The following is a 26,526-nucleotide window of genomic DNA, read 5'->3' as shown; positions in this document are numbered from 1 at the left end:
CATGTACTCAGAAATAGCACTTTAATGATTCTGTGAAAAAGTTCAGATGGTTTAACTTCCCAAGCCTGTAGTGTGCTAATTAACAGGGTTTCCACAAGGTGCATCAGAAAGCAAGTAAGAGGAAGTGGTGTGCAGGATAAGTATGAATCACTGAGTAAAACTACAGGCCTTCCTTCTCATTTGGCTGCCAGTTTTGCTACAGCCCTCTGCCTTCCATCACCAAAAGCAGAGACTCTATTTAGCTTTTCTTCCAAACCAAAGTTCATGATGAGCTAAGAACATGAGAACAGCCTCCTCTTACTGAGCTGTAGCAAGCCTATCACAAGGGAAGCAACCACACTTAACTTAGTGCAGGTCTTAACTACTATTCTCGTTAGCATGCAGGGTTTTGGTAATCAGTCTTAATTTTTTTAAGCACAGAGATGCTTGCCTTCTTTTCTGTTATGATTTTAAAAGGCAACTGGACATTTTTTCCAAAAGAATAAATAGAATGCTGGCTCAGGCAAGAGTCATTTATTTATTGACTTAAACAAGCAAAAGATATCCTCAGCCACAAGGGCCACCACTTGAACAATGCCAATCAATGCTACTGAAGAACAAGGAACATCTTTTCTCTCACCCCTCCTATCCCAGAAGTAACAATAGAAATACCAGGGCCCCTAGAGAAAAAAGAAGGAGAAAAATTATAAGAGGTGCTTAGAATGAGCTCCAGAGTTGAAGCATGGTCACTGAAAATCATTATCTAATCTACTGTATCACCACAATCACCTCAAAAATAACTTTAATTGTTCCATTTCTACCAGGTACCAAACATACAGAGCTGTTTAACAGCAATTTCAATGTCTTAACAACTGTCCTCAGCTGAAGCAGAACAGCAATTACTATTTATATTAAATTTGAGACTGCAGATAGGTTTCCATAGAGTTTGATGCAAGTTAATGAGAAGAGTGGGGGAGAAACAAAGCTACTTTTGAGTTACTGTACATCTCTCTTGATCAAGCAATTCATTCTGTATTGACAGCTCATTACAGACACAATATCCTGACAGAGCAGGGCAACTCTACTCACCCTGTGACAGTGTATCTGAAGAATGTAAGTATAAAGAATGTTTCTGCAAGTTGCAGGCCACTGAAAATCCCAGGCTGCTACTCCTGCCTGGGTATATTTTAATCGGGCACCAAGAAAAAAAGCAAACAGATTGCATGCAAAACAACTGTTGCTACATCTTTAGGTATTCCTCATAAAAGATGAAAATATGAACAAGGCATTACTCAGACTCAGAGACAACATTAGGAGGCTGTAAGTTTTGCAGGCAAGGAGACCTTTTATTTTAATCCATTAAAAGAACCCAAAATAGTCAGCAGGTGGCCACATCTATCCATGTTTCATTAAAATCACATAAACCCTAAGTACAAAAGCACCACTGATTATTGCTCTAGAAAAACTGCATGAAAAATTCAAATACGCACAGTAAAAACATCACCATATGCACAAGACTTAATTTCTTAAAGCAAGTGTATGGAATGCTGATCCAATTTTACACATACCTTGCAATAATAAGTTGATATTTATATTACTTGGCAACAATGGGAAGTTCTAAAAGCACTGTTATGAGAGGGGAAATGTTCAATATACAGTTTAATATGTCAACTATCATAGTCCTAAAAAAATTAGCATTTACAAAATACTTGATAAAAATATCTTTTAAAAGTTGTCCAAGAGGTACATAAAATCAACCCAAAATTTTCATGACATTTCATTCATTCTTGTCACCTACAGATTCAGTTTTCTGAGCCTGTGGAGAAGAAGGAGAGGAATTAATTACTATAGCAAATTGCCACTGCATACCTAAACACCCAAACTGCCCCTACTCCTTCAATTCCTTCTTGGCAGCAGCTCAGTTTCAAACCTACGTCCGGATTACATTTACACAGCCAAACCAGGTACATTCACACACTTTTCTCAAATTATTGCTCCCAGCTTCTCAAAAGCAATACAAGCCTTACCTGTCAGCATCCATCCTTCATACTGAAAAGCACCACACTACTATCTGTTTCTAGTCACTGCACACATGCTGAATGCTCTACCGTACCCTTAACTTTCACTGTTTCAATCTGCCCTTTTACTGACAGTGTGCTGGGTGGGGCACCTCTGGATGTTGAAACACTAACAGTTGAGCGAGAGATGCGAATCTGCAATAACATTATGGGCAATAAAAAGAAACATTATGAACATGCTATCAATGTCTGAAAGGCTGAATAATTAAAAAAAACACTGATTCAATCAGCAGGAGGTATGTGTGGAAAGTACCTCTTCAGCTTTATTTTCACCATTTTCAGATGGTGTAGTACCTTCCTTTGCAGCTTCTTGCTTTTCATCCTTCTTCCCTTTAGCACCTTTGTTGGCCTTTGTTCCAGGTTCCTTCTGACAGAAGATGAAAAACGTGTGCATAGGCATTCTATGAGCAGTCAACACCCTACGTCTGTATTAGAAAAAACAACTTCATGGGAACTAAAAAGCAAATCTTGGCAAGCTGCATGTGGACTGAAACAGAAAACCAGCTAAAGACTATCTGAAAAAAAACATATCCACAAAAGTTATAGAGGCTCTCAACAATTCTAAAAAATGCTGATGTCTGCTTTTTTATGGTTTCTGCCAAATAACAGGTATCCAAAACCCCCTCATATTATTCTAGTAGAGCTGAACTATGTTATATGGAGCTATATACAAGGTATCTGTATGAACAAATCCAATTACCATATATTGAAAGCATATTCAGCCAAGCACAAACAATACACTGTTTGTGTAACAGCACTACACTTTCCATTAACATGAAATATTAAATTAGATTTAAAAATTAAGCATTTTTGTTGGCTGTCCTTTTGTTAGTTTGATAACATCTGTGATGTTCATTCCAAGTCAATGAAAGAACTAACCAACACACTGGGGAGGCAAACGCTCATAAAATTCCATCTGCAGCAACACAAAGCAGAGAATTTATCCAAAGGAACTGTTCTGTCAGCTACAGTTTCATTTGGAGATTTGCTCTTTAAAAAAATGTATTTCAACATATAAAGTTTTTTTCATCTTTATTTATGTTTATATTTGTGATCAAACACTAGTAGAGACACGGATTAAGGATTTTAAGTGCAATGGGATAAAACTTTAAATGGTATTTAATTGAATGTTTTACATTAGCATTTAAAGTAGTTGTCATAAACACCATGGAGATCTTCCATGTGATCATTTGCTTCAAATCTTCCAGGTAAAATGGCAATAGTAGCTGAGAACAAGGATATAAAGGTAAGTCTCCCTTCATTAAGTTCCTTTTCCTGTCGATCCCCATACAGGAGTGGGCAGGGAGGAGGAGGGTGCCAGTGAGCCTAGCTCCAGGGCAGCCAGAATTACTCCTTTTACCCTTCAGCTTCAATGTTTCATAGCAGCTACAGTGCTTAAATAAGAAGCTTACAGGTGGTGTGAGTATAGGCCTAACTCTGCACCTTCCAAGGAGCCTGCTAATAACTTGACTTAGTACCTCCATAATTCACAAGCTTTGAACGCTAAAAATTATCTCAAATCAGTTGTTCACTAAGCAGGTTCACTTGCTGTTTTCTGTTTAGAAGACCAAAATTAATACACTCTTTAAAATGTGATCCACTTAAGAGTCTGGGAGAAAGCAGATTACTGTATAAAAAAATTACTGGAAATAGCATCGTTAAGGATTTGGGTTGCCTGAAATGAGCTTCCAATGCTTCTCATACAGCTTTGACTCATTGAGCTCATTTCACAGTATGTGCACCAAGCTGCCATATTCTCTTCATTATTAATACTGTTTTTAAGAGGGCAGCAGAATGGACTCTGCAGACTTTACTGATAACTTAATTTGATAAATCACAAGGTGTTCAAAGTCAGAGTTTTAATTAAACGCATGGACTTTGTATCCTGATACTTGTCCAACTGAGATACCAATAAAAGGACTTGAAAAACGTAAGCATGAAGACTGCTCTTTCCAGTGTGGTTTTTTTCCCTGATAAAGCTATTGCTCCTATTTAACATTCCCCTTGGGCACTAAGAAACCTACAGTTTCTGCAGTACATGATTTATATGCAGAAATCCTGAAAAAGTATTTCAGACACTAATAAGATTTTAATTTGACTGTAACTGGCCTAGAAAATCCAAACCATTCCATTTAAATATATTTCACTTCACCTTTACTTGTAACAGTGCATTCTCAGCAATGGCCAGGATTCAAGAACAGATAAACATTTATCACTGTGAAATTAAGTACTGCCCCTCTAGACAAACAGGATGGCACAGGGTCATCTCCAATCTCAGGTAAAGCTCACTCAACCAACCCTGTACATTTTGGGAAAGGTGTAGGAAAAGTAAAGCAGCTTCTTAAAGTAGGAATTCACTACAAACTAACATGGTCTGCATATCAAACAGGCAAGACATTTTTTGGGGCCAGTAATGAGGCCAGGAAGGGGTGGAACAGTAAGAAAAGAATGATCTAATTTGTTTGGGTTTTTTTCAGGGGCGGGCAGAAGGCACTGGGGGGGGTGGATGGATGACAGACTGACAGGGAGCTTCGGGGAGGACAGGGGAGCTGAGGCCTCACAAAACAAGCTGTGAATTGAACTGTTTTCAAAGCAAAGGAGAAGTACACTTGGTTACTATTTGCTACAATGATGACAACTAAAAAGAAGAGTTATTTACCTTTGTGGTTTTCCTTGGTTTGGGTTCAGGTTTTGGTGGAGCAGGTTTCTATAAAACATTTTTAGTTTCACCACGTGTTAGACATATTACCAGAAGCCATTCAGCCATCTCTACACCCCAGCTTCCTCCCACCCCACATATTCTCTTTCTTCCTGCTCATTAGCATGCATCTAGGAAAAAGCCTGAAAAACCTTCATGTACAAATGCATCTTGTCATTGTACAGACCCATTTTCATTAGCCTTCTCTTCTGGCAGTCAAAGCACTTTGGGGAGTCATTATAAGAACAAATCATGGAGTAACTGTTAAAAAGTCAGAAATGTTCTAACAGAGAAGAGGAGCTAAAACCAAATACTAGTAGTGGCATCAAATGAAGTCCTTTAAGGACAGCTCTTTTTCCTTCCCAGAGAAGCAGTTGCATTTCCACAACTAACATCAGCCTGCAAAATGATACGAAGTCAATACTGCACAAAACAGTGTTGCACTGAGGTGGGGAAATATTATCTTTTTGTCAGAACAACCTGAAAACAAGAAAACAGATAACTTTAGCTCTAGATTTCTTAAATACTTCAGCAAGAATAAAAATCAAATCAAGCAACATGTAACAAACCTGTTTGGTCTTAGCAACCACACATCCCTAGAAAAGTATATATCAAGAAGTGTTCTACATACTTACAGCTGACAACCTTGCTGATCGTCTTGTGGGCTACAGAAAAAAAAAAAAGGAGAAAACATCTTTACAGGGTTACACAGCAAACAGTATCCTAAGGAAAGTATCAATCATTTAATGGTGACAGCATACAATATACTCCTACCAAAACAGGTGTCTATTGCTAAAGAAAACTCACATCTTCCTCATCTTGGATGATCAAGAGTTTAAAGTAATTCAAAAAGACAAAACAACATTAAAATTTGGAATAAAAATTGTTCAATAATAGATTATGTCTAAATCTCTATAAGGTTACATACTCCCTCATTTTACAAGTACTTCTGAGTCCCCTGCTGCTCTATGAAAGATTCACAAATACAGCAAGCTTAACTACCTGTGCACAGGACACTAAAGCTTTCTCATAAATACATAAGAGTTATGTTTCTATATAATCTAGCAGATGTTACCTGTAATAGCAGGTAAAAATATCATCTGATTAAGAGCAGAATAAAGTTAACATCCTTCACTAGAGGATACCACAGTGACAAAATTTCGAGACATGAAACTAAGTCCTTCTACTTCCTCAGTTCCCCATGCACTCAATCTGAAAGTCCAGGTGCACAGAGACAGCTGCAAAATGAGAGAAAGAAATATTTTTTTTCTATTTAAACACAGTTCTTAAAAGGAAAGATGAAGGTCAGATATTCTGCTCTCCTCTTCCTTTCTTAATCACTTAAACACACATTCCTACATTTTATTTTACTCTGGTCTGTGTCACAAATTTATTACTGAAGATGACTGAAGTCTTAGAAAGTTTTAAGCTCATTAGTGTGTTCATGATACTTTGGTATTTATTGCAACAGTTGAACCCCTGATCCAGTTCCACAGCATAGTTATCAAATACAGTTAAAGATTGGTCTATGTCATAAAACTGGAATCACACTTCCAGCCAAAATAAATTCAACCACAAAAAAATAGCCAATGTAAATCAGCCCAAAACATTAAAAAAAAAAAAAAAAATCTTAATTACACATTAAGCATTCAAGTTGAACTGAAAAAAACATGGTGCCACATCTCTTGCAACAGGAATGAGCTGTTAATATCTGAAGAACAGAGTAATTCCTGTTCATTGGAACCATTTCAGTATTCTTAGTGGAAAGCAGTAGTGAAAAAAACTGCATCAAGCAAAAGAGAAATCTTCTCAAAAACCACTTAAAGATATTTTTCAGCTTTAAGATTTATGCATCACTAACAAAACAAAAAAAGTAAATCTCTCTTTTCTTGGTAATTTAGAACATCAACTGCTTGTTAAGCAGCTTAACACAATTTTACAACAGGTTATATAAAGCATTTCATTTGATCAGGTAATCTAAGAACTCCTAGCTCCAGGTATCTTCTTTCACAGGTATGTTTTCTTAACTGAAGATTTCTACCCCTCAGCATTTGGGCACTGGAATGTTTTGTTGAGATCTACTACTTAAATTACAAAATCTTGATTTAAATAAATTACAGGTGTCTCCCATTTCCCCAGCTGTTCCTGTTCCATGACTGGCTTCATAGGTGTGTATTGCTGTAGGAATATCAGTATAAACCCTCACTTTAAAAAAAAAACGCAGGACTGCTAAGTGATTTTAATCCTCATTATAAGTTTGTATGCATTTTGTGTTATCTGATTTTAGGGAGGGAACTGCAGTCAAGTCAGCAAAAGCCACATTTTAATGTGCTTTTAGAAACTTTGTCCCCCTCCACACAGCTGTACTAGCCCAAAAACCAGAAGCTCACCCAAGAGTCAATGTTTGACATTGGCTCACTGGCAAACTTCTGTGGAAAGAGTCTATGAAACAGAGCAGACACAGAACACCACCTCACACTTGCCCACTGTGCCAGATTCTGGCAGTCCACAGGTGTGAACTTCCCACCCTGAATATTATTATATCCACATATATTTACTAGATCTAAGGGCAATTTTCTTCATAAATTAGAATTATCCATAAATTTTTATACTAACCTAGTGAATCCGTTTACACTTTCAGTTTGTGTAGCATCCTGTGATTACACAACCAGTTCTATACTAGGATTATGCACTGTGTGGGAAACAAAAAGCAAAACCTTCATCCTCTATTGTCTTTCCTTTAACTTCTTGCCTCTTACTTTCACTAGATTTCTCTTGCTTTCAGGGGACATGAGGAACAATTCCCCAAGTGCTTTCTCTATGTTATTGATGATTTTATCACACCTCTGTTACATAAAAGTCAAGAATCCTGAAAAACCTGGATTGTTTGGGGGGGGGTTGTTTGTTTTGGGTTTTGTTTGCATTTTGTTGTTGTCGTTTGTTTGTCTTGGGTTTTTTTTAAGTTTGAAAAAGATACCAAGATACATTCTACAATGGCCTTTTTAAGGAAGAGTCAGAAGAACTTCATTTAGTAGTCCCTCATCTGGGAGCACAACAAATTAATATCGTGATACACTGATGTTTTACAATATCCTCTAGTATTTTTTCCTATATTCTAGTTACCTTTTGTTTAAAAGAACTGACATGTTCTAATAACTATTCACTGTGATCTCACAATTTCTCCCAAATCACAGCTGATTTGGTGACCATCACTGTGTCTTCCCCCCCTCATTGGGCACTAATTTGCATTTCTCCATATTGAATTTCTATTGATACTTTATCACCTATTTACCAGTGACATGACAGCCTTCTCAATCTCTTACTTCTGACTACCCTGAAAATTTTTTGTAAACTTCAGCAAGCTTGTCACTTTGCCAGCAGCTTTTCTGCTAGATGACTGATGATTATATTCAGCAGCACAAACACCAGTCTTTCCAACACTCCACTGATAATTCTCCACTATGAAAATAAACTACTTCTTCCCTATTCTCTTCTTTATCTGCTATCAATACTTAGGAAAATCTTTCCTTTAATCCATGCTATCCTTGTTTTCTTAAGAGCCTGCTTCAGGACCTTTATCCAGATGTGTTCTTTACATGGAAGTGAACTGTATCAACTGACATCCTGTTATCCTCAAACCTGTTGGAATTCTATGAAGAACTCAACTGCCTGAAGTGTAACTTTTCTTTGCAAAATCTGTGTTGACTCTATACACTTGTCCACGTACACTTTTTTTTTTTTTTTTTTAAACTAGTTTGTAAGTTAGACTCTCAGACTTCATTTTCCAGAATCTCTTATCTAGAAGTCCTGGGAGCATTTCACCTTCAGTTCCTCTGGTACTGAGGGCAATGCAAGCAGCAAATGGCACACTGCATATAACAGTTTGGCAATTGCTAATGAATAGTGTCCAGTTCTCACTCACACTCAATTAAAGAATGTCTTCCAGACTCTACACCCATTATAAAAGGATCAACACTGTGAGAACCTCTGTAAGAATTCTCAGTAGCAAGTTTCAATACTGTTTTTCAGCTTCATACTTGCCATGCTGGAAGGTGTGTTCCTTTCCTTGTCATTTTCCACCAATATAAAACACACCTTTAAAGACAGTATTATAGTAATATTTTTTCCTTTTTTTTCTTTTTTTTTTTTTTTTTCCTGCTATTAAGTCATTCTGGTTGGTGTTTTTGGGGAGGAGAGGAGGGAGTAGGAGCTTTTGAAAAATAACACACATTTCAGCAAGCCTCTAGCACGGCATAGTAAAAATTCTCTCTGCCACATGAAACCATTAAACATTTTTAGCTGCTCCTTTTAATAGGCTCTCATTCTTTAATAAAATTCCCTCTCTTGAAATAAAATCTTATCATAGCAGAGTTTATTTGGACTTGCGTTCCTGCAAGGATGATGAAACTGTATATACTGTGGTCACAAGTAAAAAATACTCTGACAACTGTCTTATTAACTACCTCCTACTACTGAGAACCAAATAGAGAGCTGATTATACTTTTATTGGTCTTCTGATTTCATAGAATCAGAAATAATTCTGGTTGGAAAAGACCCTTAAGATCAAGTCCAATCATTAACCTAGCACTGCCAATCCCATTAGTAAGCCCCAACAGCCATGTCTGCACATCATTTAAAAACCTCCAAGGACAGTGACTCAACCACTTCCCTGGACAGCCTGTTCCAGTGTCTGACAACAACCCTGTTGGTGAAGAAGTTTTTCCTAATATCAAACCTGAACCTTCCCTGGCACAAGATGACATTTTTCCTCTCATCCTATCTCATGTTACTTGGGAGAAGAAACCACTCCCCACATCACGACATCCTCCTTTCAGCTGGTTGCAGGGAGGAGTAAGATTTACCCCCTCAGCCTCCTTTTCTCCAGGCTAAACAACCCTGCTCCATCAGCTGCTTCTCCATTTGTTCCTCCAGGAAGCAAATATTAATAGTTTTCATTTTTTTGCCTCTGTAATGGCATCTTGTGCCTTGTATCAGATCTCTGAAGGGTAAACTAACACTGTTTCAGAGCCCCTCTGATGTCCCTGAACATCCTGTTGCCACTTATATTACTGTGGTTAGATGATACCTGGCACAACTTCCACCCTACATGCTTCCATTTACACATGGAATGGCAATCCATAAAGGATTCTGCTGTACTTACTCACATAATTAATCTAGAGAAACATCAAAGACATATCAGAAATACATTCTAGCACTAATGCAGCTTAACTTTCAACCCTGTATAATTTGTGCTTCGATGTCACAGTGTCCCAAGAAGTTTCTGAGTTGCCCATTATACCAATGTCCTCATCTAAAGCCAGATGGTCCAAGTTGCCCAGATTTAGATTCGTAGCTTTTGTATTTGGGTTTGACTGCCCATTTTCATAGAGATGAATTAAACACAGCTTTATTTCTTAAGTCTGCTCTTCACCTTTTCAGGTACAAACTTTTATGGCTTCTGTACTAGCCTCACTCACTGCTTCAGTAAGGGAGCTCTAACTTCATCCTATGTGCTCTCAAAAACTTGCCATTTTCCCCTCAGAAATGTAATTTAAAATAATTCAGAAGATCTCTTCAGTGCTATTCACATGTCTATTTGGTTAAGACTGAAGCCACCCTTCCTACTAAGTCCTACCTATTTCAAGAGTTCCCACAGCTTCTTACGTAATCCTACAACTGTCTTCCCCATTTACACACCAAGAGCTACAGGTGTATCTGCTGAGAGTATCTTAATTTGTTTTGGTTGTTTGGGTTTTCTTCTGTTGCATCAGCAGCCACTTTTATCTCAACTTGACTGAATACTACTTTAAGAGCTAGCATATATCAGTCATCAGGCTCCCTCCAGAGATCCTGTGTATTTCTGTAAGCTTCATGGTCTTTCTTCTTTATCCCAGCAATCAGGTCTCAAATCTTTAGGAGAAGAAATTTTTACTTTTCTGGCTCTTGAAGAAATAATATTTAAACTTGGATAGAGAAAAACATTCATTGACAGCAAAGGACATTACATGTTTGCTATGATTTAGTCAGCCTTTTTGTACTTTATGAAAAAGAAACTAATTTGTCTTCAAGGAAATTCGAAAGGTATCAAAATCTGTTCCTCTCAAACCTCCTTTTTACTTCCCTGTTTTTATTTCAAGAGCTTATTGTAAACATTACTGTTGGTTGAAATATTTTGACATTTCCACTGTACCTTCCTTTTCTGTCAGTCTGAGCAACAACCAACTACTCAATTCAGACAACGTAAAACTTGCTTAGACTATTTTTCCTGTTCAAATATGCTCAAAGATTTTACCTGAGCAGCAATTAATTGTGAATTCATTTGAATATTCACTCATTCTTTTCAAGGGCCTGATTTAACTTTGTCTGCCACAAAAGATGACAGCCTAACAAAATGAATCCTCAACATTCTATACCTGTTTTTTTGAATTCACATTAAGGGCTGTGACAAACAAACTAGCAAATTTTAGAGGTCAAGGTATCACCAGCTGCCTCCTTGCCTTCTCTGACAGAAGTTACTGTGCCCTTAAAAAGAATTCAGATAAAGAAAGCACACTAACATGTCAGCTCCAGTTGACAGAGCCTGGTATCTTAATTCAGGATACCCTTCCATCAGTCACTTACACTAAGAATAGTTTTGAAGTACACTGATTGAGGTGTGCACATTAACCCTCTTCTGGCAACCCACCAGAGTAAAAATTCCAGGCAGTAATATCCTACACTGTTGCCACAAGATGCAGCAGAGCTTGTCTATCAAAGGCCAGAATGTTTTTGAAATTTATTTTGTGTATTCCTCAGCTGTATGAATCCTCAGTACACCAAAAAAACAAATTATGCCAGGTAAGCTACAAATGTAGTTTACTGTCATTACTCCCACTGCAGATTGCCTAAATAAATAAATAAATTAATACTTGCCTCTTGTTTAGTTACTTTTGCTGCATCCTTGCCTTCAGCACCCTCTGGAGACTGAAAGAAAATATTTAGTCAGTGCTTTTATTACAGACTTTAAAGCATCCAGGCAACAGCAAAACAAAGATCATGGTGAAGATTCTTCTTTCTATACATTGCAGCAACTTAGAGAAAGAAGTCTGGTAAATTTACATTACTATTTACAAGCAGCACTGTATCAAAGCCATTTTCGATTTTCCATGAAAGAACACCAGGACTGAGCATCACCAGGTACACACATTTCATATCATATCCCTCAGTGGTCCCTCTACCCAATTAACAAAAGTATTCACAGACCCCAATGGGAGCTCCATCTAATCAGCAGTTGCTAGTACAACAGTATGAACTGGAAATCTGAGCTTTGCTCTACTAGGAGTTTCAAGTTCCCTGAGAAATTTAACATGTTTCTTCCCAAACATGAACTTCACTACTAACGAGTTGTGACAAAATGAACCAAAATAAGCACAGGATTAGTGAAATGAGTGATTACCTCACCCCCTCTTGTGTCTTAGGTTCAATCAGCTGGAAGCTTTAACAGTATCTCTCCCGTATCTCCATCAGAACAGCAAAATCTGACAAGCAAGACACTAACAAAGGCTAAGGCTAAACATGTTTCCTCATGAGAACCAAGTATCAAACTGACCTTTCTAACACTGGTATTCCACAGGTATTTTAGAAACCTTAGTTAAAACAGAGGGGAAAAAAACCCACACAAAACCAAGCCAGCAAACTTCTGTCTTTTGTTTCCGACTCAAGATGTATTACTTCACATTTAACAAATCACTGGATTTCCACCTAGAAGCAAGTGATTCGTGGCAAAAAGAGCGAGCAGCAGTTAGAAAAGAACTACAAGAACGGCGTGTGCTTCAAAAAGGCATTTAACAAGCATCAGAAAAGAGAAATTGTTTGCTGTTTATTTTTCAGTAAAGGAGCAGGCTAGTTATCTTTTTTTTTTTTCTTCCCCCAATCCAATCCTACTCCACGCCTCCCCCCAGGTTTTGACACAGAATGTCTTGGAGTGATACAGTCATGGTTTGTAGCAGTGACCGCTGCCTTTTGCTGGCATTGGGCGCTAACACACTTATAGAAAGACACCCCCACCAGGGAATAAAATGTGGCTTTGTTACTGTGCACTCTCCTGACAGAAAGGAAGCGTGCCACAAAAGCAGCTGCTTTAAAAAAAGCCAAGGACTGATCATCTAAGTAGCTAGAAAACAGCAGGAAGTTAAGCAGCAGTGCGCAGCACAGAGCAACTCAGAATAGCAACAGTCAGGCATCCAAAATGGAGCCCGAGTGTTCCCTGCGCTGCTGCAGCCTCAACAGCAGCCTGCAAGATTCTTTCAGGTCTTCATTCCTGAAAACCTCCTTAGGTTACTGAAGAGCTGCTACAGCTTGTTGGTGTGATGCTGGGAGCATTAAAAGCCACAAGGAAAACAAAACTAAGTAGCTCCATGATCATTGTAAGGACCAAAATCTTGTTTCTACTACTTCCCTCTTCAGCTGATGATACGGTACACATTCCAGGTACAGCTTTTCTGTAGTCCATGAACTCAAAATATCTATTTCTTATATAAAATTTTCTCAAGCTTGCACTGCACCCTTTCCCTGGTAGGGAATAGCTTTCTTCCTGTCCTGGGCACCTATTTATACAAAGTTCTATCAGATTTTATATGCTTTCTCAGAGTAGCCAAAAGGGTCAAGATTTACTAGGGGATGGAGAGAAAGATGGCAGAAACTGACACTCTGCAATCATGCTTTCTGACCCTGCTTCACTTTGGGGAAACACTGAGCTTTGAAACAGTGTTAAATCACCACAAGCTGGTACTGCTAGATGCCAGCAGCCTTGCAGGAACTGCCCAGGAGCAAACTCTCACCCTGCAACACTGCAGGTAACACTCAGGACTTTACCCCATTCTCCTTAGCACTACTGAAAGACAAGACTCCTACATTTCTGATAGATAGGGAAGCTTGATTTGAGATGGCACTATTATTGCTTGACAACAGATTTTTAAAACTGCTCATGAAGCTAACTGCAGTGGGGGAAAAATTACATTAAAATACTCTTAATGCAACCACAATCACTGTACACTAGTAGGGTATAGTAAACAACATACTTCAATGAAGTTGGTTAATTAGCCCAGCATTCATTCTCAAGTTAGAAAATCCAGCTGCAATTCTGAAGGCCACATAACTTTCTCCATGGAGGGACACACAAAGTAACAGTATCAGAGGTGTGAATAAGCAGCAAGGGGTTCTGACATGCTCTCATTTCCATTTCAGATGTGCTCCCTCCTCTGCAACCACTACAAGTCCAGGCATTTGAAGGCTGCACTCATCCTCCTAGGGCCTTGGCTCCCCAGCATGCTGGCAGAGCCATGTGGGACGCCATGTCATGAAGAAGGTAACTGATCTAGCTGAAAAATTGCCTGCTGGTTAAACAAATTTATAAATTATATATATATATATACAAATTATACATATATAGAGTCTTCCCTGTTCCAACAGAATCATTTTACTGCACAGCTGCACAAACAATTGAGCCAGTACAACAGACAAGAATGAAGCTGTATGGGGCAGTTGCAAGCAGACACAGACACACCACAAAAAACATGTATGATAAGGCTACACTATATTTGTTAAATGAGGAACAGAAAGTTATTTTCCCCTCTCTGAGTCCCACTTACACATTTCAGTGAGTCCCAGATGATGTAGATCTTCATGCTAGTTTTTGTAGTGATTTCTCCTTCCCCAGGGACCACAGATTTGTACATGAATGGATTTAAGCCAAGCAGAGCTCCCAAAGAACTTGGCATGCCACAAGCAGGGACTGTCTGCACTCATATCTGGTAGTCACAGGACTTGGACATAGGTATCACCAAAATCTTCAAGTCCTTGCCCCTAGCTCTTCCACAGGAACCCTTCCCCCATCTTTAGTCCCAGAGACAAAGTACTCAAGGACCTCTAGTTCAAGGCAACCTATCATACTAAGTTACCCACATCCCTGGCACGTTTTTCCACATGATGTAATGCTATGGCTCACTGTAGTTCACATAACTCCCTACTCACATTAAAATGCACCCTGGATACCCTGCCTTACATCCTAAAGTAGCCAGGAATGGGATTGTCCTGCAAGTTCTGTGCAGCAAAATCAAAGATCTGTGTGAGCACTGAATCACTACACAAGGGCAGTACTCCAACCCCAGTAATGCTGCAGCTGTACTCCATCATATGCCTGGAATACACACAGAAAGTACAGGTCTGCTCCACCTGATACTGCACGGATGCCTACAGGGAGACAAGAGAGATACAATAAAAAATGAAATAAGGACAGGGATAATGATGACTTTTTTTTTTCCCAATCATGGAAGCACACAGAAGGAAGGAAGCTGACTCCAGATATGCTTTTGACATTTAGGCTTATTCCAAGTTTTAGGTTCATATGACCACATGGTGTCATACCTCAACTAGCACTATGTATTGGCAAAAAGATTGTAAATTAAGCTGTAGCTAAGTTTTATAAGATCTGTCAGAGCTGCATAACTTTTATACCACAAGATTAATCTGGGAAGTTGCATGCAAGACTATCTGTGGCTATCACCCATCAGCTCCTTTAAATAAAAATATGAATACAAATATTAATATAAATATGAATATAAATAGGAATATGAATAAAAATAAAAATATTATCTATATATAATATATATTTATATATTTGTTTTTTCCTTGTTCCTATTTAAGGACAATCTAGAAAATTATTTCCAAAGGATTGGAAAGAAAACAAAGGAATATTAACAGATGATAGAGAACATTTTAAAAAATAATCCAAGTAATATTAAAACTGAGCTTTTTTATATGCACAGTTCTCTCATTTCACCAGCTGTGAAGCTATGAGTAAGAACTGATGTTTCCACACACCAGGACAACACTGCAGTATCTGCAATGCCAACACCATTACAGAAATGTTAAGCTGAAAACAGGACACTAGGTACTGTTTAAGTAAACATTTAATAGATCATGCAGGTAGATTTCTTTTTTTTATTATTCTTGAGGCTGTGTTAACCTGATAGACATGCACAGCAATAGAAACAAAAAGCTTTTATTTCTCTAATCAAAACCCTGCGACATAAGCAGGATGTAACTAGAACATGGTAACACAAAGGAGTGAAGTTATTGATGTCTGTTTGTGAGATCCAAAGGTACAGGTCTGAACTTGCAGTGACCAGCTTCAGGATAAATATTTTGTTTGTACAGGAGTACATTAAAAAGCATGGAGAATAAGTATGTGAGAGATAACAGTCACTAGAGAAGGTTGATTATAAAATTTAATATTGTTCATACTCTGAAGGATCTTATTAGAAACTGAAACTCAACACCTTGGCTCACAGAAATTAGTCCTTTCATACCCATGTAAAAAAAAAAAAAAAACAAAAAAAGAAAAAAGAAAGAAAAAGCACATGCCTATTTCATTCTAGCTACCACATTAAGACTTCAAAAGGCAGAAAGCATGTCCTAGAATTTGAACATTCTCTACAGCATTTCCTCCCTTCTTTGCAAGCTGTTTTTGTTCAGCCACCTCTGGATACACTGCCTGCAAAGGGATCTACTGCCTGCAGATACTTTCCTGGCTCACTGTTCTAGCTACAATTTCTATGATGTAATGCTTTGCTCATTCCTCCAAGAGCTTTTTTCACCAACCAAAATATGGTAAAGCTTGCAACAACACCACAGTGCAAGAAAAGATAACATAGCAAATCCTAAGCCTTTATCTGTGTTTATTGCACTATTTTCTTAAATTTCTCCCCTCCCTTTCCATTTGAGCAGAACTCTGCATTAGACTAAATGTAATCCAATGAATTTTTTTCCCAGACATGCTGGATCTTCTAATTATTTGTCTTCAGAGCAACTCTCAGTTTTGTGCCACCTCATAAATGTAATTTAAATGCTGTTTCTTTCTTGGTTTAGATTAATGAAGATTACATGTTGACTAATTTAACACAAACTCCTGTAACACCCTTCTAACCATTGTTTCCTCATTTAGCTCCCCCAGCATCTTATCTTTAACCTTTGTTTACAGTTAGTTCTTTGATCTGTTTTCAGTGGATAGAACAGTGCTCACTGCCAAGCCACTGTGAATTAACTTTGCAAGTAAAATTAATTCTCCCAAATAAATGCTTCTTCATATGACACCCCTTCGTTTCTTTTTTTCTACCACGAGCCTGATCCTGAAAAGGAAAAGAAAAAAAAAAAAAAGAAAAGATTTGGCAATACTTTTTTAAAAACAAGTAAACCTGCCAGAACTATGAGTGAAGTACAAAATAAATCTGGTTAGTGGCTGGATTTTTTAAACACTTATCCAAAATAATACCTATCTTGCTCTCTTACAAAACCGAGGTGTTTGTTTTTGTTTTGTTTTTTAAATATATGTGTGTGTATATAGATATGTCTCTATACTTTTCACTATAAAAACAACCCAACTAAAAAAAAATCATGCTTAAATGCTTATTCTTTGAATATATAATATTCTAGCCTTTTCTATTTGGAAATATTACTATGAAATATTACACAATAAGTATAATTCTAATTCTTAGAATTTAAACCCCTCCAATCTTACATCTATTAAAAGTAGAATATTTAATTTCCCAATTCTTTGAGAAAAGATGTCAAAATCATAAAGTTCTGAAAACACAGTTGGTACTTAAAAGTTTACATTTAAAGAAAACAATTAGTATTCCCTGGTACTAATATGCAATTCAGGAAAAAAAAAAAAACAATCAGGGAAAACATTTCCTGATTAAAGTCTCCATTCTTGCTTAGAGAATCAGGCTGACTGGTTAACATGAAAATGCATTCTCTTAATGTCATTAATTCTTAAGAGGTAACTTCTGTGAGCTCTATGCTCTTTCAGATTTTATAGAAGAGATAGAAACTTTAGGCCTAGGGTATATCTAGATATATAAAACCAGCAAGAACAAATGCTTTTCCAAAAGAGGAAATTCCTTCACTGCAGATTGAGGTTTTGCTATTCCCACTGACAAAAGGTCAAAGATTGACCAACATAATTTAAAACACATTTAAATCTGACAGGAGATTTTGAAAGTCTCATAACTGGTTTGGCTTTTATTTTCTTTCCAAGTTTGTCTTCCCTGTAGTCAATTTTTTGAACATGACATCTTCTACCTATGACAGAGTGAGCAGTTTCTAGAGGCTGCATCTCAGATTTAAAAGAAAAAAGGCATTGTAATTTAAAATTAGACAGACAGTTCCTTTTTCAGACAGTGAAGTAATCAGCTGCATTTTGAAAAACACGTATCAGCCAGGGGAGCAGTGAGCACAGTGTTCAGTTTTCCCTGAGAATTCAGCTAGGTAGTAAGTAAATTCTTGTCTCAATATTCACTTAACCACTTTATTGCCATCATAAAATAAAAAAGCAGATTCAACAAATATGATGGATGAAATCTAATCCCTAACAATATTATTTCCCTGACCTCCCAAAGCTGATGCCACTTCTGCAGGTCTTGGACAAATTTACATATAGAACCAGAGTTTTTAAAACCTTGAAGATTATGTCTGAAATCTGTATCTTAACAGATTCAGATCAGATCTGCCAAGCAAAACTACCACAAAGTATTTCTTATAAATAAATAAAAATATATTTAAACAGAGATTAAAATTAGCTACTGTCAATAACAACTGATTCCTGAAAAAGTGTATAATTCTCCCCCCTCAGACATAACTGTAATAAACCCATACTAGAATACAACCTTCTTTGTTATTGTTTCAAGTAATTGGTGTCACAGATCTTCTAACCACTGACATGATTATGGCAGGTAGGTACCAAAAGCACAACCAACCTCTTATGTCCTGGAGAGAATTCCAAGCTGGTGTTAACAGGAATATTGTTCTTCTACAAGAGATGCAGTAGAGATAAAGGATGTTTTCCTACTAGGAGTAGAGCACTGACACATCTCTTCAACTCTGCTCGACAGCAACAAAACATTGTAGAAGTAAAAACACATCAGACACTTGATTTATAACTATGGATGCACTACTACTTTCAGGAGCATTAGGAAAACAGAGAAAGCTAGGAAGGAAGAGCAAACATACCCAACAGTCCTAACAAAGCTTGTGCTGATGGGAAAATATGCAATTTTTTTGTGCAGACAGATCCCATTCTTAGGGAATAATGTATTTCATATTTGCAGCTTGCACTGCTACCAAGTACACCCACTTTTTACCATGGGAAGACAGGAGCTGTACCTTCATGTTACAGGAGTAATTAATTGAAAACCAGTAATAATAAAATAAAAGGGAAAAACACAAAACCAAGCCCAGTGCCTTCCCCAATGGTTCAAGGACACAAATTTACCATTGAGTTCTCCTGATCAGCCTAATGAATTAAAGAATACTCCTCTATGCAGTCTAAGTTAAAGACAATCAAAGAAATGCTGGCTAAAGCTGCTGCCTGATGAATGCCTGGCTGCTGCCAGAAGGAGTTTTGCCCTTCCCTCTCCTAATCATTCCTGCCTTTAAGCCAGCTTAACTCTTTGTGCCAAGATATAGGAAACCAGATCAGGAGACAGGTCCAGCCAAAAACTCTCTCAAACACATATGATTTCTCTGGAGCTAAACCAGAGTAAGGACAGGGATTAGTATCAGGAATTGCTTCCCTGGGCCTTTTCATGCCAGCCTGAAATATCTGTTGACCTACAGCCCATAAAGTTCCACACTGTCAGTTTTCCTGACAATAAAATAGGTGTGAGAGCATCTTACTTTTGCATGCAGACAATTGTTCATTCCCAGTTCTACCTTCTAACATGTTACCATACGTTTATTGTGACACTCTGCAACACCTATAAATAGGATCAGTAAAATGACCCAGAATTAAAGAAAAATTTTCAAAAGCACTTAAAAAACTGTTAAGTAAACAAGCATTAAGGTATAAGTCCAGCACCTGAAAACACTTTTTTGATTACTGTAACCTAAATCTCTATGCTAGCCTAGAGCAGTGAAAGAACATAAAATAAATGGTGGTCACTATCATACTAGAAAGTGCTGATTTCCAAGAGTAATCTCTGCATCTGGCTTGCTTACACTTCACATTAAAGACAATACTACAGCCACATCAAGCAAAATTCAACTTCATAAAAGTTCTCTGAAACAAGAAGGATGCAACTCAAAACATGCCAGGCCTATATGCAGCTACTGCTTGGATATAATACACCAGAGAAAGGGAAGTTTTCCAAGTAAAATAGAAACCTTAAACTAAACAGCACATACTGCTACATTTCATTTTACAAACAGGATTTTTTTCTCTTTTAAACTTAACAATATTGGTACTCTAGAATATAAAATAATATTACCCTGGTTGGTGTTTTGAACTACTATATATGAAAAGATTACCTGCACTTGGTTAGTCTTGAACTCAGAGGTGATGATTTACAAAGTAGACTTTACTACAGGCTACACCTCATCAGATTTCACACTTTAACATGCCCAAGGAGTATTAAGAATGACTTTTGATTGACAATTCAGTGAAAATCAAAGAATTTTTAGGTTGCCCATTCATTTAGTTCAATTGTATTTCATTGTGGTCCAAGAAAATTTAGATGCCAATATTGTCATCAATTGCTAGTAAATGACTTAAATTTTTGTCATATAAAATTATTGGAAGCATTTTAGATCTACAAATCCTTGGTCAGTGAGCTTTTAATCTCCATAACTCTAACAGTAACAGCTAAAATTATATAATTAGCTCTTCTGAAGCTATTTTAAAGTGTTATCTTTACTATAAAACACAGAAAAGTATTTGTTGCGTGCATTTAATTGCCCTGTAAACATCACTTATTGCAACATGCCATAACAGCATTACTCAAGTATGTTTTTTGCTTCAGTGCTGCTCAGCACTGCTGCACTGTATTATATCTAAGTGTACCATGTGCAGACAAAAATGTCATATTTTTTGCTTAATTTTTCTATGAAAGATGGGGAACCTTTGAGTCATTCTGGTTACCAGATACTTGGAGTAGGCCAACTAAGCAGTTTTCAACTGCTTTGAACACACAAAGGTTAACAATTCTTGGTAGCTACAAACTTTGGACAAATGGTACAATTTCTAAAATAGCTGAGTGACAAAACATCCTTTTCCTTTCTATTAAAGACCCTTAAGATGTCCTGCTTGCCTTGGTTGCATGTGAAGTGCATCTCTACACAGCAATCATTTGCTCTGTCCCTGCAAAGGATACCAAAGGCTGTAGCCCACCAGATGGCTCTGGCACGTTAGGGAATTTGTTGAAGTGGGGGTATCTCTGTGACACAGATGCAAAGAAGGTTGTCTTCTGCTGCTGCTGCCTAGCCTGTTTTCCAGTAGTTACTGAGTGGCTAAGGACTGATCTAACAGGAAACGTGGGAAGAAAATCTATCTCTGATTTCTGCTCTTAGTCCTCAGGTAGAACCAGGAGAAAGGAGGAAGCAGTCAGCATGAAACACAGGGGGATTTCAATCAGAAGTCTGGAGAGAGAAGCGGGACAGAACGGGAGTGGGGAGACAGGCAGCAGCCAAGATATCTTGGTTCTGAGACCCTTTCCCCTTCCTATCTATAACCACCTTCAGAGTGTGAAATAAAATACAGAACCTCCCCTATTTCTATGTTCTACTGCTTACAGAGTATGTCCTGTTAGTTGACTTCTATGATAAATCAGAGTGCTTCTGCCACACAGAGCTTCCAACTCCAGTGATGACACAGGTTGCTGGCAAAGTCCAAGTCCCAACAACATCACCATAACTTCTTTCCTGCCAACTAGCTTTAAAATAAAGATAACCTTAGCAGGAAAAAACATTATGCTACAGTGATGCTGATGTGTTGAACTGACACAGTTGGAATTTACAATCTTTAAGCTGAACATCACTTGAGTGTACTTTATACTGCAGCACTGTGAACACAAACTCACCTGTTACTCTTTGCACAAGATCTACACCTCGTTCCACAGACCAAACAGCAACAGAGAGATTATTCAGAGCCACAGCAAATACAGCTGTCATCTGCAGGACTCTTGGCTTCATTAGTTAATTGATGTTTAATGACATACAACTTGCTCCAACAACATTTTAGAGAACTGGTTACTATTGAAAGCTGCTTGGTTTCACACCACAAAGCAAGAAGACAAATAAGTAAAAGTACAACAAATGCACCACTCAGAGTGCAGGAGGTACTTACTAGGAGGATTTATTTTAAAAAAATAAAATAATCAGGACAGACATCTTAACCTGAAAATCCAAGATGAAGAGACCATTCTAACAAATCATTTACTTCTGTATCTCAATTCCTCATCAGTGGATAAGGAACAATATTTCTCTTTGATTATTCACAACACTTCAAAAACACAAACTCAAATGTATGCAGAAGGATTTCACAAAGAGAACTGAATTTAGGTTTGGACAAAAAAAGCCTAAGTAAAATATAATGGCTCCAGGTTAGTAATGTAAATGTGCATTTAATCCGAAGGATTAGAAAATGAATTTATAGATACCTGTTTGGCAAAACAACTAGCAAGGTAAGAGTGTCACAAAAAACTATCATGTGATCATATATTTAAGTGGAACATGGCACCTTTCAACTTAGACTGAAGATGTAGCACTATTCAAGCAAAATATTAAGTGGGTTTGGTTTTCTGTACGAAATATAACCAACTAGTATCACTGACTTTAAAGAAAGTGACTTTGCATAACGGAACAGGAACCTGCCACAGATGTTCTCCGTTACATTTTCAAGGCATGAACTGTGCTGCAGAAATGAATGTTCCTGACTACAAGAAGGCAGCAAATAGTCTACTGAAGTGCTTAATTACACCACAGTATCTTTTATTTGATCTGAAGGAGCAGCAATATTCAAAGATAATACATTAAAAAAAAAAAAAAAGTTGGAGCTAGTACTCACATCTGATTCAACTCCAAGTGTTTACAAAACAATATGCGAAGTGCAGGTCATGTTGCACAGTCAGAGTAAAGAACAAATTGGGTCGTTTGGAGAGCAACCCCAACCACCCAGTCACTACTGGCCCTCTTAATATCCCTCAGAGCTGGCACACATTCTACTTAAAGGTGCAGGTACTGTTCATCTTGATGATCATCACATGAAAGCTGACGTATGTATTCATATGTACATGGGGGTAAGTGACCACATCATGATTCTCCCTGTCATCAGGTGCAGAATTTTCTTCATCCATTCGTGGCAAACACTGAGACATCTCTATTTGGACTGTTTCAAGGTCAAGGAGTTTTCCAGTATGACCCAAGAACTAATTACAGCAAGACAAACAACAAAACAGAACACCCCAATCCATTTCCAGGTGTTTGTTGCTATCAATACCACAACAAGCATTCTGGTTTATCCCACACTGGCTGCCATCCTTCTTGTGAAAGGCCATGCTCACACCACAACATATTATTACAACAGACAAAGGGTGCAGAAATCTGACAGAAGGAGTCCAGAATTTAACCTCTTTTTATTTTAGCACCGTATTTAACACCATCTTAACACACCAAGGCTTTTTTTTTCTCCTTTTCTCTATGACCCACAAGCAATGAGTAACTATACCACAATACCTTGGGCTGCAGCCCTCTAGATAAGGGCCTATATTTTTCTGTTCACAATATTCATAGGGCCAGGGTCTCAGCATCTGACTTCAGTTTACAGGGAGATTAAAAAAATCAGAGATTAAAAGAAAAGCAAACAAAAATGACTGACCAATTTAAATAAGTAAGGCATATACAAAAACTGCTACAGGTGGATTTATGTCCTTTATGCAATTTTATTTACTCCCATAAATATGAAAATTTCTCATTTTGACTTTTTTATGCCTATTTCCTTACAAAACTTCCAGTGTTATCAGCTTTTTTGTAAACTAGAAATTTTAATAGAAAATTGAGTATTAGCTGCATGTGATGGTTTTATTCTCAGTTGGAAGTTGACTGGTATAATTACTGTTACTCCTGTGCCACTAACTTCTCACTCTGTGGATGCAGTTCTGGAATAAAATTGACTACTGTAAAATACTTATGGCAATTCTATTTTTCCCAAACAGTGAAGCCCTTAATCATAAACTTTTCCCGGAACTAGTGATTCCCAAACCAAATACTTCATATATAATCTCAAAATTTCAATTTTTAGCCACCTAACACTAGTAAATTAAGGTTTACTGCACTGTTAAAATTCATCTCCATTGCTCTGATCCCCATATAATGTTTGTTACTCTTTTTATAATCTTCTAGAAAGACATAGTCTGGTTGACTTAAAGATAGTTTCTCTTGATAAACATTCCAAAACAAACCAGAAAAACCAACATGAGTGACTTTAAGTCTACCCCTTCTTGATGGACTGCCTGGAACATTACCCATAGTGCAAGAAAACAGAAGGGAGAAGGAAAAAGTCACGGACAGTCCTATGGGTACAGGCTTATTTTCAGCTTTTTTAAAAATAACGATGGACAACACTAGAAGAGCAGAAAGCACATGAGGCCTATGTGAAGGTGCAATGAGAGAAGAGCAAGAGGAAAAACTGCCCAACCTGCACTACCTTCAAGCCCAGTTATCCCAATAAAGGCAATCAACCTCACAGATGTATCCATTTTCAGAACTGGAATCGTGTTCTTACTATAAATTAAATTATTCAGTACCACACTTGACAAGTTGACGTTTTGATAGCTCCCATAAGGGAAGAGCCAGAATTGAACACTGAGCTACCTGGAAGTCATCGTCTACCTGTAACTTTATTAGAACCCATTTTGATCCCCAAGCCTAGGTATGATGCATTCACAAGCGACATCTGGAAAAAACCCCAAAACCACAAAATTGCTTCGCCTGGGTTGACCCAATTAAAAATTAAAGGACTGCAGCTATAATTTTTTTTGTCACAGCGTGTGTCAGTGTCAAGCTACACTCGGTCGGTGCCGATAGCAGGCAGCAAGTCCCCGACAGGGCTCCTCACAGGCCCTCTCCGGGTCGCCCACCTCCGGGGCCCCGGCTGGCGCCTCTTCCTCCCCACACCTGCCCGGGGAGGAGGCCGCCCTCCACCCCTCCCACCCTCACCCTTCTTTCTGCCAGCACCGCAAGCGCTCCCCTTCGCCAGGACGCCGCGCAGCACAGCACAGCCCTCCCCGGGTTCAAGAAGGAAAAGAGAGGGATGGCAAAAAACATCCCGCCACCCCGAGCCCGCCGGCTGAAGGGCTGCTGAAGTTTCTCTCCCCTTCGGGAAGGCGGTCTCACAACCGGTTCTCTCCCGGGGAGGCTGCCCGCCCCGAGGTGCCCGGAGAGCAAAAAAATGGAGGGCGGCGGTGGTCCCCCGCCCCCGCCATGGCTTCCCCGGCCCGGCGGGGGGCGGCGGGGCCGGGAGCTCCCTCAGGAGGAGCATTCCCGCCCCGCGGCCACCCGCCGCCCCTGGGGGCCCTGCTGGGATGGGCGCCGGAGTTGGTACATACGGGTCTGCCGCGGGAGGCGAGGAGAAGGGTGTAGTTTGTTTTAAACATGGCTTGCCTTTTCCCCTCCTCCCTCCTTCTACCTTGGAGCCATCACCCGGGCACGGCGGGAGGTGGCGGCGGGATCCGGCCGCCCCGGGTGGGGACTGTCCCCCTCCCCACCGCTCCCCCCTCGGCAGCGCCGGAGTTTGCAAGCAGGAAACTCCTCCCGCCCGGGGCCAGGGGCGAAGCCGCAGCTGCTGCAGCGCTTCTCCCCGGCGGCGAAAGGAGGAGGAGGAGGAGGAGACGAAGGCGAAGGCGGGGGGGCCGGAGTTTTGATAGCGACTTCACCCCCCGGGGACGGGGGCGACACCGCCCCGCGCGGCACCGCGAAAGTAAACAGGGGGCGGCGGCGGCAGGGAGGGAGGGGAGCGGCGGGGAGGGGTGGAGAGGGGTTTGCAACAGGCAGCAGAATACCCAGGCTCGGGAGCAATCCGCGGGCTCCGGGACGGAACGGCGGCGAGAGAGCAGCCGGCACACCGGGCCCCTAACGCGCTATTTCGGCCACCGCTCGGTCCCCCACCCCCGCCCGGAGAGGCGCGGAGGCAGGACCCGCCGCCCTCCCGGGGCGCCTCACCTTTCTCTTCGGCATAATGTCCCTGCTCCGGGCCGCGAAAGTAAAGCGACGAAAGAAGCTCCGGCAGAAAGCGCGGATCCGCCCGTTGGTGGCGGTGGCAGCGGCGGTGGTGGCGACGACGACAAACGACGACGACGACACCGGTGTCGCTGGTGCCCGCAGCTCTGCCCGCGCCCGGTGCCCGCCGCGCCGCCCCGCCGCCCCCGGCGCCCCGGCAGCCCCCACCGTCAGCGCCCGCCTCGCCGACGGGGCGGGCAGAGCGGGGCAGCCCCGGCTGCTGATTGGCTCCCCAATTGCGTGGCGCCCCCCTCTCCGGCGGGAGCGGGCTAATCAGGGGCAGCCCGCGCGGGTCAGAGGCCGGGCGCGCGCGGGGACGGTTGGGGCCGACGGCGCCGGTGACTGCGACGGCGGCAGCGGTGGCCGCGGGCCCTGTGGGGTGGGCAGGGGACGGTGCCCGGAGACCGGAGCCCTCGGGGCGGTCCGCCGAGTGCCGTCGTTTTTCATTAGCGGCTGAGAAGGCGAACGGGGATATGGAGGGGGAGGGGCGGTGTCTAGGTGCACCGGGCAAGTTACGAGCAGCGAAGAGCATCAGCTCCAAAAAAAAAAAAATAATAAAGAAAAACAGGAAAAATCCGACAGTGGTGGTGTTACAGCTGAATTAGTTCAACCTGTTCAAATTTCCCTTCACTTTCTCCTCCCACCAGTTCCGGTTTCTCCTCCTCGACCGAAATCCGCCGCTGT

The 26,526-nt window shown here is 39.9% G+C and overlaps 1 protein-coding gene across 2 annotated transcripts; it reads right to left on the bottom strand.

Annotated features, from left to right (window-relative positions):
- Positions 1-1,304: 1,304 nt before the first annotated feature.
- Positions 1,305-25,915, bottom strand: HMGN3 (high mobility group nucleosomal binding domain 3). Of its 2 annotated transcripts, none has more exons than XM_071741504.1 (6): positions 25,786-25,915; positions 11,668-11,718; positions 5,391-5,420; positions 4,717-4,764; positions 2,311-2,424; positions 1,305-2,192 (listed from the first exon to the last, which is right to left on the bottom strand). In XM_071741504.1, the coding sequence occupies exons 1-6, from the start codon at positions 25,798-25,800 to the stop codon at positions 2,061-2,063; spliced, it is 390 nt and encodes a 129-aa protein (XP_071597605.1). In that variant the 5' UTR covers positions 25,801-25,915; the 3' UTR covers positions 1,305-2,060. The 2 variants fall into 2 exon arrangements, with proteins under 2 accessions (XP_071597605.1, XP_071597604.1); XM_071741503.1 differs by having other exon boundaries at positions 1,305-1,795.
- Positions 25,916-26,526: the final 611 nt, after the last annotated feature.

The sequence above is a fragment of the Heliangelus exortis genome, chromosome 3 (assembly GCF_036169615.1).
Source record: "Heliangelus exortis chromosome 3, bHelExo1.hap1, whole genome shotgun sequence".
NCBI lineage: Eukaryota > Metazoa > Chordata > Aves > Apodiformes > Trochilidae > Heliangelus > Heliangelus exortis.
The sequence above is the reverse complement of the archived record's forward strand: the minus strand, read 5'-3'. Positions and strand labels throughout refer to the sequence as shown.